This window comes from Mobula hypostoma, chromosome 6 (genome assembly GCF_963921235.1).
Source record: "Mobula hypostoma chromosome 6, sMobHyp1.1, whole genome shotgun sequence".
Taxonomy (NCBI): Eukaryota; Metazoa; Chordata; class Chondrichthyes; order Myliobatiformes; family Myliobatidae; genus Mobula; species Mobula hypostoma.
This window is the reverse complement of record NC_086102.1, coordinates 90,649,610-90,668,369: the sequence shown is the minus strand read 5'-3', so window position 1 is coordinate 90,668,369 and position 18,760 is coordinate 90,649,610. Positions and strand designations below refer to the sequence as shown.

The 18,760-nt window shown below is 41.0% G+C and overlaps 1 protein-coding gene across 8 annotated transcripts in view; it reads left to right on the top strand.

Moving 5' to 3' along the window:
* Window positions 1-13,542, top strand: part of akap11 (A kinase (PRKA) anchor protein 11) — a 110,508-nt gene extending 96,966 nt beyond the window's left edge. For all 8 annotated transcript variants that reach the window (XM_063051182.1, XM_063051185.1, XM_063051181.1 and 5 more), the window contains 3 exons: window positions 4,914-4,960; window positions 6,579-6,739; window positions 9,984-13,542. In XM_063051182.1, the coding sequence (XP_062907252.1) occupies window positions 4,914-4,960; window positions 6,579-6,739; window positions 9,984-10,139 (364 nt within the window). In that variant the 3' untranslated portion in view covers window positions 10,140-13,542. The remainder of the gene's footprint in view (window positions 1-4,913; window positions 4,961-6,578; window positions 6,740-9,983) is intronic.
* Window positions 13,543-18,760: the final 5,218 nt, after the last annotated feature.

Sequence of the window (18,760 nt, the reverse complement as noted above, 5' to 3'; positions counted from 1 at the left end):
GGATGACTGGAAAATTGCAAATGTTACTCCACTATTTAAGAAGGGTGGGAGGCAGCAGAAAGGAAACTATAGACCTGTTAGCCTGACATCAGTGGTTGGGAAGTTGTTGGAATCAACTGTTGGGGATGAGATTACGGAGTACCTGGAGGCACATGACAAGGTAGGCCAAAGCCAGCATAGTTTCCTGAGAGGCCTAACCTACTGCAATTTTTTGAGGAAATTACAAGCAGGGTAGACAAAGGAGATGCAGTAGATGTGGTGTACTTGGATTTTCAGAAGGCCTTTGACAAGGTGCCACATGAGGCTGTTTAGCAAGATAAGAGCCCATGGAATTACGGGGAAGTTACTAGCATGGGTGGAGCATTGGCTGATTGGCAAAAAACAGACAGTGGGAATAAAGGGATCCTATTTTGGCTGGCTGCCGGTTACCAGTGGAGTTCCACAAGGGTCTGTGTTGGGACCACTGCTTTTTATGATGTATGTCAATGATTTGAACTATGGGATTAATGGATTTGGGACTAAATTTGCTGATGATACAAAGATAGGTGGAGCAGCGGGTAATGTTGAGGGAACAGAGAGCCTTAGATAGTTTAGGGGAATGGGCAAAGAAGTGGCAAATGAAATACAATGGTGGAAAGTGTATGGTCATGCACTTTGGTGGAAGAAATAAATGGGCAGACTATTATTCAGATGGGGTGAGAACTCAAAATGCAGAGATGCAAAGGGACTTGGGAGTCCTTGTGCAAGGATACCCTAAAGGTTAACCTCCAGGTTGGGTCGGTGGTGAAGAAGGCGAATACAATGTTGGCATTCATTTGTAGAAGTATAGAATATAAGAGCAGGGATGTGATGTTGAGGCTCTATAAGACACTCGTGAGACCACACTTGGAGTATTGTGTGCAGTTTTGGGCTCCTTATTTTAGAAAGGATATACTGACGTTGGAGAGGGTTCAGAGAAGATTCACGAGAATGATGCCAGGAATGAAAGGGTTACCATATGAGGAATGTCTGGCAGCTCTTGGGCTGTATTCCCCGGAGTTCAGGATAATGAGGGGGGAATCTCATAGAAACATTCTGAATAGAAACATAGAAACATAGAAAATAGGTGCAGGAGTAGGCCATTCGGCCCTTCGAGCCTGCACCACCATTTATTATGATCATGGCTGATCATCCAACTCAGAACCCCACCTCAGCCTTCCCTCCATACCCCCTGACCCCTGTAGCCACAAGGGCCATATCTAACTCCCTCTTAAATATAGCCAATGAACTGGCCTCAACTGTTTCCTGTGGCAGAGAATTCCACAGATTCACCACTCTCTGTGTGAAGAAGTTTTTCCTAATCTCGGTCCTAAAAGGCTTCCCCTCTATCCTCAAACTGTGGCCCCTCGTTCTGGACTTCTCCAACATCGGGAACAATCTTCCTGCATCTAGCCTGTCCAATCCCTTTAGGATTTTATACGTTTCAATCAGATCCCCCCTCAATCTTCTAAATTCCAACGAGTACAAGCCCAGTTCATCCAGTCTTTCTTCATATGAAAGTCCTGCCATCCCAGGAATCAATCTGGTATACCTTCTTTGTACTCCCTCTATGGCAAGGATGTCTTTCCTCAGATTAGGGGACCAAAACTGCACACAATACTCCAGGTGTGGTCTCACCAAGGCCTTGTACAACTGCAGTAGTACCTCCCTGCTCCTGTACTCGAATCCTCTCGCTATAAATGCCAGCATACCATTCGCCTTTTTCACCGCCTGCTGTACCTGCATGCCCACATTCAATGACTGGTGTATAATGACACCCAGGTCTCGTTGCACCTCCTCTTTTCCTAATCGGCCACCATTCAGATAATAATCTGTTTTCCTATTTTTGCCACCAAAGTGGATAACTTCACATTTATCCACATTAAATTGCATCTGCCATGCATTTGCCCACTCACCCAACCTATCCAAGTCACCCTGCATCCTCTTAGCATCCTCCTCACAGCTAACACTGCCACCCAGCTTTGTGTCATCCGCAAACTTGGAGATGCTGCATTCAATTCCCTCATCCAAGTCATTAATATATATTGTAAACAACTGGGGTCCCAGCACTGAGCCTTGCGGTACCCCACTAGTCACCACCTGCCATTCTGAAAAGATCCCGTTTATTCCCACTCTTTGCTTCCTGTCTGCTAACCAATTCTCCACCCACACCAATACCTTACCCCCAATACTGTGTGCTTTAAGTTTGCACACTAATCTCCTGTGTGGGACCTTGTCAAAAGCCTTTTGAAAATCCAAATATACCACATCCACTGGTTCTCCCCTATCCACTCTACTAGTTACATCCTCAAAAAATTCTATGAGATTCGTCAGACATGATTTTCCTTTCACAAATCCATGCTGACTTTGTCCGATGATTTCACCGCTTTCCAAATGTGCTGTTATCACATCTTTGATAACTGACTCCAGTAATTTCCCCACCACCGACGTTAGGCTAACCGGTCTATAATTCCCCGGTTTCTCTCTCCCTCCTTTTTTAAAAAGTGGGGTTACATTAGCCACCCTCCAATCCTCAGGAACTAGTCCAGAATCTAACGAGTTTTGAAAAATTATCACTAATGCATCCACTATTTCTTGGGCTACTTCCTTAAGCACTCTAGGATGCAGACCATCTGGCCCTGGGAATTTATCTGCCTTCAATCCCTTCAATTTACCTAACACCACTTCCCTACTAACATGTATTTCGCTCAGTTCCTCCATCTCACTGGACCCTCTGTCCCCTACTATTTCTGGAAGATTATTTATGTCCTCCTTAGTGAAGACAGAACCAAAGTAATTATTCAATTGGTCTGCCATGTCCTTGCTCCCCATAATCAATTCACCTGTTTCTGTCTGCAGGGGACCTACATTTGTCTTTACCAGTCTTTTCCTTTTTACATATCTATAAAAGCTTTTACAGTCCGTTTTTATGTTCCCTGCCAGTTTTCTCTCATAATCTTTTTTCCCTTTCCTAATTAAGCCCTTTGTCCTCCTCTGCTGAACTCTGAATTTCTCCCAGTCCTCAGGTGAGCCACTTTCTCTGGCTAATTTGTATGCTTCTTCTTTGGAATTGATACTATCCCTAATTTGTCTTGTTAGCCACGGGTGCACTATCTTCCTTGATTTATTCTTTTGCCAAACTGGGATGAACAATTGTTGTAGTTCATCCATGCAACCTTTAAATGCTTGCCATTGCATATCCACCGTCAATCCTTTAAGTGTCATTTGCCAGTCTATCTAAGCTAAATCACGTCTCATACCTTCAAAGTTACCCCTCTTTAAGTTCAGAACCTTTGTTTCTGAATTAACTATGTCACTCTCCATCTTAATGAAGAATTCCACCATATTATGGTCACTCTTACCCAAGGGGCCTCTCACGACAAGATTGCTAATTAACCCTTCCTCATTGCTCAAAACCCAGTCCAGAATAGCCTGCTCTCCAGTTGGTTCCTCGACATGTTGGTTTAAAAAACCATCCCGCATACATTCCAAGAAATCCTCTTCCTCAGCACCTTTACCAATTTGGTTCACCCAATCTACATGTAGATTGAAGTCACCCATTTTCACTGCTGTTCGTTTATTGCACACATTTCTAATTTCCTGTTTAATACCATCTCTGACCTCACTACTACTGTTAGGTGGCCTGTACACAACTCCCACCAGCGTCTTCTGCCCCTTAGTGTTACGCAGCTCTACCCATATCGATTCCACATCTTCCCGGCTTATGTCCTTCCTTTCTATTGCGCTAATCTCTTCTTTAACCAGCAACGCCACCCCACCTCCCCTTCCTTCATGTCTATCCCTCCTGAATATTGAATATCCTTGAACGTTGAGCTCCTATCCCTGGTCACCCTGGAGCCATGTCTCTGTGATCCCAACTATATCATAATCATTAATAACAATCTGCACTTTCAATTCATCCACCTTATTACGAATGCTCCTTGCATTGACATACAAAGCCTTCAGGCGCTCTTTTACAACTCTCTTAGCCCTTATACAATTATGTTGAAAAGTGGCCCTTTTTAATGCTTGCCCTGGATTTGTCGGCCTGCCACTTTTACTTTTCTCCTGAGTACTTTTTGCTTCTACCCTCACTTCACACCCCTCTGCCTCTCTGCTCTGGTTCCCATCCCCCTGTTGTGAACTAACCTCCTCACGCCTAGCCTCTTTAATTTGATTCCCACCCCCCAACCATTCTAGTTTAAAGTCACCTCAGTAGCCCCCGCTAATCTCCCTGCCAGGGTATTGGTCCCCCTAGGATTCAAGTGTAACCCGTCCTTTTTGTACAGGTCACGCCTGCGCCAGAAGAGAATGGAGAATGGAGAATGTTAAAAGGCCTGAACAGATGAGATGTGGCAAAGTTATTTCCCATGGTAGGGGAGTCTAGGACAGTAGGGCACGACTTCAGGATTGAAAAATGTCCATTTAGAACAGAGATGCGGAGAAATTACTTCAGTCAGAGGGTGGTATATCTGTGGAATTTATTGCTACGAGCGGCTGTGGAGGCCAAGTCAGTTGGTGTATTTAAGGCAGAGGTAGATAGGTTCTTCATTAGCCGGGCATCAAAGAGTATGGGGAGAAGGCAGGGTAGCGGGGATGACTGGAAAAATTGGATCAGCCCATGATTGAATGGTGGAGCAGACTCGATGGGCCAAATGGCCTACTTCTGTTTCTATATCTTATGGTCTTAAGGTTATCATTCTGAAGATGATAGAAAACAGGTAACAGTGAAATGGCATGAGAAGTATTCAGAATTTAATTGTAGTGCATACATCTTTACACTTTGTAATTAGTTTTATTTTATGTTTTGTGTTTTAAGTCTGAGCAATAATTAGTTTGTGTTAAATCAGTTTTAAAGTAAGCCCTAATAGATGATTTCTTTTTGATGACTGTAGTGATAATAGTGAAGATAAAGAGGAGGAGGTGCAAGAAGTTTCTGAAGGTAGAGTATGAATTTACACTTAAATCATTAAACATTAATGCCCACTGAGTATTGGGGATGATGGTAACAATAAGCTGCAGATCTGACAGGCCCTCTTCAAGTTCTGAAGTCCAGATTTAAATAATGAGTATAGGCTGATCTTCCATGTAACCTACTAATTCCAAGGTTGTTAATTCCACCTGAGCCTTTGGAAATAGCCAATTATTTTATTTCACGTAAATAAAGCACATAGCACAAGCCAAATCTAAATATTCATAAATCATTTTTAGTGCAGCTAATACAGCACCAGTCACACTTGGCATTTATCCTTTGTGGTGACCCTTTGTCCATATACTCAGTTAACTTTTTTATCTTTTGATTGCCACTTAGCTATGTACTAGTTCACTTTCTGCAGAGGGTTTGTTACTATCTGTGGATCATTGTATTTGTCTTGTATGAGACCCTCTAGTTGTAGCCTTCAGTGTATAGTTGCCCTGTATGCCACCTTTGTTTTGCCAATGCATCCTTGAGTGTTCATATACTGTTCAGCATCAGATATTAAGACACCCACCTTGTTCCAGCAAAGATTTAGATCAGAATTGCTGCTGGAACATATGGTCCACCAGTACCTACAAGAATTATTTTTCCTGCCACTCTGTGAAGCATGGCATCAATAAAAGTCAAACTTGTCTGCAATTCCTGTAGTATTTCCTGAGAGATAGGACTGTAAGGTAATCTTAGGGATTTTATGTGAATACTCAGTTCAGGTTCTGGTTACTTGTAAACTCTCCCTCCTCATGATGTTGGAGAACTTGGAAACGTAATGCCGTTGAGTGTCAAGGGATGGTGGCTTGAGTTCTTTCATTGGAGTTGCAGCTGTGCTGCCACCAGCGAAATAGAGGGATCATTCTACTCCAACATTAAGGAAGGAAATACTGCAGTCTTCAAAGGTGCAAAGAAACATATACTGTGCCAAAACTGGATGGTGGGGCAGGGGGTTTGGAACAGTTGTGCATCTAATAGACCTGCTGCCTCACACCCTTCCCCCAATCCTGTCTGTGTGGAGTTTGTACCTTCTCCCTGTGACTGGGTTCCCATTCCCTCTCATGTCCAAAGACACTCGGGTTGGTATGTTAATTTGTGACTGTAACTTGATCCATGTGTCCGTGAGTGATAGAATTTGGGAGGGGGTATTGATGGGCTCTGCAAAATCCATCAGGGTCAACACTGCAGGTTACTAGCTGTCACATCCTGGCACTTAAATGTCAACATGTTTCTCTTCTGTAGATCCACAACACTCTAGAAGGCATTTTGCCTGAATTTTTCCAGTGTAGACATTTGATTTCGAGTCAGATAATTACTAGGTTGTTAGCTGCCTTGTCACTGCTCAACATTATAATAGAAAATAAAAATGCCTTTGAAAATCAGAAATCTAAAGTATAATCTGAAACAGTTGGAAATATACAGCAGTTCTATTGAGCCTACTGAACTGATCCTACCCTATCCTCTCTTTTGGGTTTTGTAGTATTTTCATTTTTTTTTCAATCTTGAAAGAGCAGTTTCTCTATATAGTAACAATGTTAGTCTCTCAAATGTATAACACAAATCTACACTATAAGCACTCTTTTCCCATTGGAAGGTCTGATATTGGCAAAGGAAGCGTTACTGATTCTGAACATGGACCTGGAACCCAGTAACCTTGATCCTCAGCTGCGAATGTTGTTGCAGTGGATAGCGGCTTCACAGTTTCAAATACATTTGGTTTATTTCAAAGAATCTTTTGAAGATGAACTATTGAATGTAAGTATGTGCAAAAAAATTACTGAGAAGGGCATTTAGTTGTTCTGCACTGTTATTTTTTAATTTTAATTTTTTGTTGTTAGTGAAACAGATCTCCACTCAATTTGACACCAGCAAAGCATCTAATAGCCATTCATCCTGCTCTGTCTAAAGTCATCAGTTCCTATCCAGTTATTCCAGAATTTATAACCGTTACATCTCTGTCATAACATGTGTTCTTTAAAATAGAAGGTAACATTTTGCAGTTGTATATAACTTTGTTTAGGCCACGTTTGGATTACTATGTGCATTTCTAGTCACTGGATCACACGAAAGATGTGGAACTTTGGAGGGAGTGCGGAAAAGCTTCACCGGGGATTAGAATGCATTGGCTTTAGGGAAAGACTTGGATTGTTCTCTCTGGAGTGTTGGAGACTGGGGGCCAACCTGATGGAAGTATATAAAATTGAGGGGTGTCAATAGTCTTTTTCCTCATGGTAGAAATATTAAATATTAGAGGTCATAATGTGAGGAGAGCGATCGTTACAAGGCAAGATGGAGAGTGGTAGTTGTCTGGAGCATGCTGCCCGAGAGTTATGAAAGCACAATAGCAATGTTTGGACAGACACATGAGTGTACAGAGAGTGGGGAAATGTGGATAATGTACAGGCAAATGGGATCACTTTGGATTGGAACCCTAGTTGATACAAACGTAGTCTGAAGGGCCTGTTCATATGCTGTGTTGTTCTATGTATGTTAACAGGTAGTCTTAAAGCAGAATATGGTACTATTTAAAAATGGATGTGGGCAAAAGCAAGATAGACAAAAAGAAAATAGATGAGTATGCTTATCCATTTTCACACTGAAGGAAGAAGGTCAAATATCATCAGTAAAATGAAAGCAAAATAAATGGAGAAATCCGTGAAATAATCAGAATCAGGTTTATTATTACTTGTATATGTCATGAAACTTGTTGTGGAAAAAGTTGAAAATCAGCACTTAAAGTCAATAATCAGTATTGTGTTAACAACTTAAGTGAATTACAGTAGGTGTAGTTATAGGGCACAAAAGTCTAATTGGCATGTACAAGAGTAAGCCATTATTTAATCATAGAAGGAGGGAGAAACCAGATTACTGTCAACTTAGTATATTGCCTGTTATTGGAATGTTATTTGAATCTGTTATGAGAGGCACTGGACTAGTATTAGTTAATGAATGAACGTCAATGTAATGTTGTGAAAAGTAGGTTGTATCATCCCAGTGTACTTGAATGTTCTGAGAAAACCACCATCATAGCAAAAGGAAGTGTTTATGGAAGTTACAACGAAAAAATTTCAGAGGACACTTATCAGGGTCATTAGGTTAGCAAGATATGAGAAATGGAATTGGGGCAACATTGTACTGTGAATTAGCTAATAGCTAGGAGGTAAGAGACTGAGAGCAGAGATGAGGATTCCTTTACTAATCAGAAGAAGGAGACAAGTGATTTCTTCCACGGATCCGTACAAGTGACTCAAAAGAAACTCTTTACTCTATCAGTCACTTAGTTAAAAAACAAAGTATGGCTAATGTCACAGCAGACTTGGAATTACTGATCTCTATTCATTGATAAATATTCTAAACATTGTGAGATTAGCCATACGTTATTATTTTTTATTGAGTGACTGGATGAGTAAAGAGTTTCTTTTCAGCTGCTGAATGAGGGCATCACTATTAGGACTAGTACAAATGTCATGCAAAGGGCATCCACTCCAGAAATCGTACAAAGCCAGTGCGCAGTTAGAGAAGTAATCAGAAAGTAAATGAATCGTGCCTTATCCCAATGGAAACCAAAGTGAGGAACTAATGTCTTAAAATCTTGGGCAGACCCTTTCTGCACCATTGTAATTTTGTGAATGTTGTACCTTAAGGATAGGTTGACCTTAAATAGGTGGAGATCACCAGAGTTTAACAGTAGATTAAGCAGGAAGGATCACATGAAACAGATTTGTATTTTCTTTTATTTGAGGTGTTCAGGTAATCAAATTGAAGTAGTTAAAATGATTAAGGAATTTATTAAAGTAAACACAGGTTGATTATTTTCTCTGATGTGGCAACCAGATTAGAGGGACATAATTATTCTTCTTCTTCCTGTTTAAATAGTTACTTAAATGTAATCATAATATCATTAACATATCTATATTGGGTAATTGAATTCTTCCTTAATCACTACGCATTTTTTATTACGTTTACCACAGATTAGGTGCTCTGTTTTTTTTGCTATTTAGCAATTTACAGTAAACATCAAAAGAAAATTGCAAAGTTTAACTGTACTGATTTGTTCCTTTGTGGAGCTGTGATCTCCTTGAGAACTACTAACCATTGTTCTTTTGTTCCATATCACTCCTGAATGCAGAATCTTTAGCCCATGTTTAAACAAGGTCTCCATTATAGTGCCACCATATTCAACCCGTGTGGTGACTGTAACTTCTCAAACTTGCACTACCACACCATGCATACTGGTTCCTTCTGATCATTACTGTTTTTCTGTACAATTCCTTACGATGCTACCCAAGTCAAGTTTATTGTTAAATGTACAACCACAGTGAGGTGCAGGTATGAAGAAAAACTAACTTGCAGCAGCATCACAAGCATATGGGTTTAGATAATACACAAAACATTTACAAAAGTTATACCAGACAATGAATAAAAGAAAACTGCAAAACCCAAGACATTAAAGAAAAAAGAAGCAGTGACAAGTCCATGCTAATGCAAGAGGGGATCAATGATGTTCCATTACTGAGGTAGGATTAGGGTTGTACAAGTTGATTCAACTTGATAGTTGTCCTTTCTCCTGGTTTATTATGTATCTTGTCTTTCCTCTCCTATATCCAGGTGTCTAACCTCTTGTCAAATTAATGCAAACGTTACATTACAAAACTGGTTAAGCAGCATGTTTTATTAATATTAATTTATCGGGGTACAAGATTTGCTGGCAGTGCCAGTATTTACAGTCTAATTGTCCTTCGGAAGTTGCTGGCAAGCTGCCACCCTGAACCACTTCAGTGCATCCACAGCAAACTTGGGCTGTTGGTTCCAGGATTTAAAAGTGATAGTGAATCAGCTGCAATATATTTCTACGTCAAGATGTTGTGCATCTTGGGCAAGGATCTGAAAGTCGTGGTGGAGTACCTAGGGAGCCCATACCCTAATAGCTTTCTGCATTTTTGCGTTGCTTTGACTGTACCCCTTTACTCATCTGCATGGTGTGTGGCTGTTTTTCTAGTTTCTTGCAGTGGTGAAAAGAGTGGAAATGAGGGACTGGAAGATCTGTGACCTACTTCAGGCCGTGCTGAAATATTGTAGCATGAGAGAGCAAGACCCAGCTGGAGCTCACTGCAACCACAAGCCTCTCTTTGACTGGCTGCTGGAAAGTACATAAAACCTTGTCCACATGCAAAGAGCAATGAATGTCAGTGTGTGAAGGGTTGTCAGCTTTGCACCAGCCAAGTATCACCAACTGTACAGGTTGCTTAACAGAGATAACCGGGTGGACGTGGATGATGTTCTTTATGGTGATTGGCTTGGCAGGTAGTAAAGTTTCTTGTAAACACAGAAAGAATTTTGACATGAGGGCAAAACTATATATATATAAAAATTGTATATAATATATAGATATAATATCTATATATCACCAAATTAAACATAATTATAAGCAAAATGTGTTGGCTTTCCTCAAAGCTGCACCTACACTGTCAAGGCAAATTGAAGCGGGAATTCTGCAACCTCACAGCAGCAGGATCAGAGCAATTACAAAGGATAGAGTGCCATGGTAGTGCAGTGGTTAGCGCGATGCTACTATAGCTCGGGGCATTGGAGTTCAGATTTCAATTCAGTGTCTTTTGTAAGAAAGTTTGTATGTTCTTCCATGTGAGCGTGGGTTTCCTCCCACAGTCTAAGTACGTACCGGTTGATAGGTTAATTGGTCATGGTAAATTATCCTGTAATTAGGCTGGGGTTAAATCAGTGGGTTGCTGGATGGTGTGGCTCAGTGGGCTGGAAGGCCTGTCCTGTGTTGTATCTCTAAATAAACAAATTCCTGGCTCTGCTGTGTGAACAGTAATAGTTAAAGGATGAATAATGTAATTTCCCCAAAAGTATTGAGTTCTTCCAACTAAATCTTATTTTTTAAGTTGTTCTTTCTAAAGACCAATTTTGCAGGATTTTTACACTTGCAGTCTTAGTTCTGGACATTGAAATGATAACATTGGCTGAGGTTGCAGTCAAAATTTAAATTACAAATGCTAGCACTTGTCTGGTTGGTTTTTGGATTTTGACTAGCTTACTGCGAGATGATGTGAAGATCTGTAGTGTCAAAGAAGCTTTAGAAATTATGCTTCAAAATGTCTTAAATTAAGCTCTTTGTTTAGAATGACCTTAAAACTCCCACTAGGTTGTATCACTTGCAACACTCTTAAAGACTGATGGCTTGATGGCATGATTTAAGAGTTGTCAGGACCTAGACACAGAATAAGCTGGCAGTTGAAGAATTGAAGGAGAAAGTATTTCCAAAAGATTGTGTGGTGAGGAAAGATTCATCTTGAAATTTGTCCCTGGCCTTCACTTACCTAGTGCTTTAACGGTGAAGGCAAAAGTCAATTACAAACATGAAGTTTGTGCTCATGAGGGAGCTAGTTTTGTTAACATTGTGCAGTGTAATTTGCACTAACAAGGTAAACATTGCCAATATCTATCCAAGTGTGACGATTCCGGCCTATTTATTGATGTAGTGTTCCAGCTGCTAATATAAGTTCACTGACTAATCTGATGAATCATGGGCAGCCTTTCTAGAACCAAGGTTTCAGGATTGCCCTCTGCACACCAGTTTTGAAAGATCCCAGGACTGGAAGTCCAGTTCACAGTACTCCCTGTTTACAATGTGGAATCTTGCAAAGATTGTCCCTTTGATTTCTCTCAGTTTGTTTGAACATAAAATATAGAACACAGAGCATTAAGCACAATACAGGCTCTTTGTCCCATGATGTTGTGCCAACATTCTAACCTACTCTAAGATCAATCTAATCCTTCCCACCTACATAGCTCTCGGTTTTTCGATCATTGCGTCTATTAGAACACAGAACAGATTTTTTTGTCTGTTTACTGATATAGAGTCTCATTGATAACTCCATAATCCTCCCCAGTTAAAAACTTCACTACAACACATTGAGATACTGCAGAAGTTGTACTTTATTGCAATTAAAAATTTTAAGACTACTCTCTGAGCTCAGCACAGGATGACCTGGGCACTATGATATTGGAAAGTCGAGCAAGTTCTTTCCAGAAATCACACCCTCTACAGTCACAATACTCCAGTTTCACAAGGAACACCCATACAGTCCCACTGTTGGTGATGAACAGATGTGACAATGCAAAGACTTGTTCAGAAGCAGCAAACTCCATTTAACATGGACCCACACATCCATTTTAACTAACATCCTGCAAGTAAATCAAATTAGTCTTTGAGAGAAACAAAATTTGCCACTGGATATTGCCGTTTTATATGATATAAGCTTATAAGAACTAAATTCTCACAGGCTGATCTTCTGCAGGGAACTGTACAAGACAGCAGGGAAATCATGTTGGCCTGAATATTGGGCTGTGAATTGAAAATCCAAGGTTGCTTCTGATTAGGATGGGAAGGCCCAGACTATTATACATGAACAGGACTCAGTGCAAGGGTTGCAGGATTATTTACCAGCTGCACGGTGAGACACATCTTGAAACTTGACCCAATTTCTGCCTTTAGTTGCAGAAATACGGCTTTTGGAAGAATTATTAACATAATGCACATAATCACCTTAATCATACTGTGATAGTAATCTGTATTTTTCTGGCGAAACTCCTGAGGACTACCCAGCAGTACTTTGCTCCCTGTAGGATTAATAATCATTCCAACTTTTGGATTTTCATATTTTTGGATTTATTTTCCAATTTTATCTGCTCCTTACATGGTATTGCCAGTATTTGTCACATCTGCTTTGATTTCACCTTACACCAGTGCGTTTCAATGTCACTGTCATTTTTTCCAGCTTCTTATCCTCTCAGAGTACACCATCAGTTGTATGCATGCAGCTTTGTAAGCTGGTAGTATTCCCAGCATATTGCATTAATAACCTGCAGTAGGAATAGTCATTGTAGATTTAAATACTTGTATACAATTCACAAGGCACTGCCCAAGATTTCCCACAAATGTGACCTGTTATTTGCTGGAGTATTCCAGTTTTTCCTTCTGCTGTTCAACAAGCCATGGATAGGGAGGCTGATGGAGTAGCCGAATATGCAGTTCTGAAACTAACACAGCCAATAGGTACCCCCACCCTGCTACTTTATTTAACACCAGATCCTTTAACACAGTGCTTTTAGTATATTCAAATGACTAATTGAATGAAAGGTTTGCTCTTGGCTACACAGTCACTTTATGTGTGTGCATGCGTGTGTGTATGTTCCTCCATCCCCAGACTCAGTTTTTATCCCAGTGGTAATTGGTGTTGCCATTTTGATGACCGAATGAAAATATTAAAATTTAACTTTATTCTATTAGTACTTATTTTATTACTGTGCAGTGTTAATTCCATCATAATTCACATGCTAAGGTAAATATTAAGTGTGTGATGTCTGATATTTGTAATCCCTAATCCTTTATATGAATTTTGCCAAAAAATAGAGCATTGAAGTTAATTAATTTACAACAATTTGGTGTCTGTTGTTCTTTCAAGTGTAAAATTTGTTATCAGATTATAAGCTGCAACTTGCACTATTATTGATGTCTGTTTATTTCTTAAGCATTGGCTAAAAAAATAAACGGTAGATCATCTACTGTGTGTCCATGTTTTTATTTGCTCAAGGCTTTTGGGGATTTCCATGCTGAAGATTGTCCAAACCCCTCATTCTGTACTCTGCCTTCTGCAGTTCCAGTAAAGTTAAATAAGTTTCAAGAACACTTCATCTTTACATGCATGAAACAGACTCAACATCAAGTTCTACTGTTTCACAAAAGGATTTTACTATTCCCATCGCACCTCCTGTGGACACATGCTGTCTTATTTTGACTCCTTTTTCCCTTTAACACTTGGAACATAAAACACAAGCTCTTTGGCCCATGATGTTGTGTTGCCTTTTTATCCTATTCCAAGATCAATCTAACCCTTCCCTCCCAAATAGTCCTTCAGTTTTAGTTTATCCATGTACTAATCCAAGAACCTCTTTCATGTCCCTACCACTGCTCATGGCAGTGCGTTCCACGCACCTACCACTTAGTGTAAAAATCCTGTGCCTTCGACATTTCTGCCTTATTAAAAAGTTTCTGACCGTCCACTCGATCTATGGCTGTTAATCATCTTCTATATCTCTATAAAGTCACCTCTCATCCTCCTCACCACAGAGAAAAGCCTTAGTTCGCTCAAATTTTCCTCATAAGACATGCTTTCTAATCCAAGTAGCGTCCTGGTAAATCTAAGCACTCTCTCTAAAGCTTCCACATCCTTTCAGAGGTTTACAGAGCTGCAGCATTACCTCATGGCTCTTGAACTCAAATCACAACTAATAAAGAATACACCACACACCTTCTGAATTAACCACCCTATTAACTTCCACGGCTGTTAGAACAGAGCAGGCCATTTGGCCCACAATGTTGTGCCGAACCAGCTAAAAAGCAAGTAAAAAACACCCAAACGCTAATCCCTCCAACCTATACCATGTCCATATCCCTGCATTTTCCTATATCTATGTGCCTGTCCAAACATCTCTTAAAAGCCTCCAATATACTTGCCTTTATCACCCATACCAGGCAGTGCTTTCCAGGGATCCACCACTCTGAGTAAAAACTTATCCCTCACATCCTGTTTAAACCTACCCCTTCTCACCTTCAATGGATAACCTCTGGTATTATACATTTCTACCCTGGGAAATGTACTCTCTCCACACTATCAATGCCTCTCATAAACTTGTAAAACTCTATCAGATTTCCCCTCAATCTCCCATTCGCCAGAGAAAATGGCCCAAGTTTATCCAGCTTCTCATGATAGCACATGTCCTCTAAACCAAGCAGAATCCTGGTTAACTTCTTCTGCACCCGCTGCAAAGCCTCAACATCCTTTCTAAGTGGGGCGACCAAAACTGTATGCAATACTCTAGATACTCCAGATGTGGCCTAACCAAAGTATGATAAAGTTGCAACATAACCTCTTGACTTTTGAACTCAATGCCTCAACTAATAAAAGCTAAGCCTTCTGAACCATCCTATCGATCCATGTAGCCACTTTCAAGGAGCTATGAATTTGGATTCCAAGATCTCTGCTCAGAAACACTGTTGAGATCTTGCCCTTAACAGTGACTGTCTCCTTGCATTTGCCTACCTAGGTCAAACATCTCATATTTATCTGGGTTAAATTCTGTCTGCTGTTTCTCTGCCCATACCTGCAACTGATCTATGTTGCACTGTATTCTTGGCTAGTCTTCTACACTATCCACAACTCCACCAATCTTGGTATCTCCTGCAAATTTATTAACCCACCCACCTACATTTTCATCCAGGTTATTTATAGACATGACAGACAGCAGAGGTCCCAGCACAGATCCCTGCAGTACTCCACTAATTACAGACTTGCAACCCAAACAAGTTCCTTCAATACGCCACGGATCCCATGCAACTTAATCTTCTGGGTTAGCTTCCCATGAGGGACATTTTTAAGTGCTTTACTAAAATCCATGCAGACAACATCCACTGCCCTGCCCTTATCAATCTCTCTCGTTGCCTTTTCAAAAAACTTAAGTCAAATTGGTAAGGCACGACCTGCCATGCACAAAGCCATGCTGGCTCTCCCTAAATAGGCCATGGGTTTCCAAATGCTCGTATATCCCATCCCAAAGAATTTTCCCTATCAATTTCCCTACAACTAGTGTCAGACTCACAGATCTATAGTTCCCAGGATTCTCCCTTGTTCCCTTCTTAAATAGAGGTACAACATGAGCCACTTGCCAGTGGAGAGAGGATATGAAGGTACTGGTCAAGGGTCCAGTAATCTCGTCTCTTGCCTCTTTCAATAACCTGGGGTAATTCCCATCTGACTTTGGGGACTTATCCACTTTAATACTCATTAGGAGGGCCAGCACTTTCTCCTTGATCTCTATATGCTCTAATGGATTTATACGCTCAGCACTGATCTCCAAGTTCTTCGTATCCTTTCCTTGGTAAATACTGAAGCAAAGTACTCATTAAGTACCTCACTCACAATCTCTACCTCCAAGCAGATATTCCCCCCTTTATCCTTGAGTGGTCCCACCTTCTCCCTAGTTGTCTTGCTCTTGATGTATGTATAGAATGCCTTGGGATTCACCTTAATCCTTCTTGCCAAAGAATTTTCATGGACCCTCCTGGCTTTACTAATTCCTTCTTTGGTTCTTTTCTGGCTTCTTTCTACTCATGTGTTTCATTTGATCCTAACTACTGAAGTTTTAAATACTTTTCCTTTTTCTTCTCGACTAAATTCATCACCTCTCTGGACATCCAAGGTTCTCTTATCTTTCCATTCCGGCTGTTCCTTCTAACATGAAGATATCTTTCCTGTACACTGTGCAGGTGATCTTTAAAACTCTCCACATATCTGGATTTGCCAGAGAAAAGGTGTTCCCAATCAATTCTTCTTAAATCCTGCCTAATGCCCTTGAAATTTGCCCTACTCTTATTTAGAACTCTCCTGCAAGGTCCATATCTATAGCTGTCCTGAAAGTTAAGGAATTGTGGTCTCTGTTCCCAGACTGCTCACCCACTGAAAGATGAGTCAACCTGGCCAGGCTCATTACCCAACACCAGATCCAATACGGCCCCTCCTCTCAGACTGTCCACACATTGATTTAAGAAACCTTCCTGGATACAATTAAATTCATGCCCATTGAAGCCCCTTGCACTAGGAAGGTCCCAGTTTGTATTAGGGAAATTGAAATCCCCCATGACAATAATCCTATTATTTTCACACATTTCCTCAATCTGATTACATATCCGTTTTTCAACGTCCTGGTGGCTATTGGCGGGTGGATCTGTAATACAATCCCATCTTTAAGAGGTCTATGGATGTGGAACCCAAGATCCCTCTGTTGCTCCACACTGTTAAGAATCCTGCCATAAGGAACCAAATGCCATCTAGAACCCTATATTCTGCCTTCGAGTTCAGCCTTCCAAAGTGAAACCTAAAGTTGGAGAATCTTCTCAACCTTCATCACATCTGTAAACTACTAACCCACCCTTCTGCTTCATCACACTCATTTATGAAAATCACAAAAGCATGGGTCCCAGAATTGATCTCTGCTGAATACCACTGGTCACCAACCTCCAGGCAGAATATGCACCATCTACTATCACCCTCTTAGCCTTCTGTGGGTAAGCCAGTTCTGAATCCATGCAGACAAATTTCACTGCATCTCATGCTTCCTGACTTTTTGAATGAGCCTACAATGAGGAACCTTGCCAAATACCTTACTAAAATCCGTATACACAACATCCACTGCTCCACCTTCATTGATATGTATCGTCACTTTCTCAAATAATTCAATCAGGCTCATTAGGCATGACCTATCCCTCACAAAGCCACGTTGACTATCCCAAATCAAGAATATGCTTCTTCAAATGCTGGTAAATACTGACTAACTGGCGTAAGACTCACTGGTCTATAATTCCCAGGGTTATCCCTATTTCTTCAACAAAGGAATAGCGTTTGCCACCCTCCAATCCTTTGATACTACTCCTGTGGTCAGTGAGGATGCAAAGATCATTGCCAAAGGTACAGCAATCTCTTTTCTCATTTTATGTAGTAATCTGGGTATATCCCATCCAGCCCCAGAGTCTTATCTATCCTAATGTTTTTCAAATATTCCAACACATACTCTTTCTTAACCTTGACGTTTTCCAGTATATTAATCTGTTCAGTATTGTCCTTATAATTGTCAAGGTCCCTCTCACTAGTGAATACTGAAGCGGAGTTCTCAATCAGGACTTCCAGCTGCAGTTCCTTACGAACCATGTCAGGGAGCTAGAGCTGCAGCTGGACGACCTTCAGCTCATAAGGGAAAATGAGGAAGTGATGGGAGCTACAGGGAGGTTGTCACCCCTAAGTTCCAGGAGGCAGATAGCTAGGTAACTGTCAGGAGAGAGGGAATATGCAGCCAGTGCCGAGTACTTCAGAGACTGTTCTGCTTAATTAATTTGGATTCTGTTGGGAGGGCCAGCCTACTAGGGGAAAGACACAGTGACCAGAGGGCACAGCCTCCAAATAGTAGGATGTGTCTTTAGAACAGAGATGAAGAGGAATATCTCCTGCTTGAGGGTGGTTAATCTGTGGAAGCCAAGTCATTGGTATATTTAAAGTGGAGGTTGATAGTTTCTTGATTAGTAAAGGTGGCAAAGGTTATAGGGAGAAGGCAGGAGAATAGGGTCGAGAGGGATAGTAAATCAGCCACGATGGAATGACTGATTCAACCTGCAAGTTAACCTTAAGGGAATCCTGCACAAAGACTCCCAAATCCCTCTGCACCTTTGATTTCTGAATTTTCTCCCATTTTAGCAAAATGTTCCTGCTACCAAAGTGCATGAGTGTACATTTCCAGACACTATATTGAATCTGCCACCTCTTTGCCCATTCTCCTAATCTGTCTAAGTCCTGCAGACTCCCTGCTTCCTCAACACTACCTGCCCCTCCACAAACTTGGCTACATAGAAACATAGAAAATAGGTGCAGGAGTAGGCCATTCGGCCCTTCGAGCCTGCACCGCCATTCAGTATGATCATGGCTGATCATCCAACTCAGAACCCTGTACCAGCCTTCCCCCCATACCCCTTGATCCCTTTAGCCACAAGGGCCATATCTAACTCCCTCTTAAATATAGCCAATGAACTGGCCTCAACTGTTTCCTGTGGCAGAGAATTCCACAGATTCACCACTCTCTGTGTGAAGAAGTTTTTCCTAATCTCGGTCCTAAAAGGCTTCCCCTTTATCCTCAAACTGTGACCCC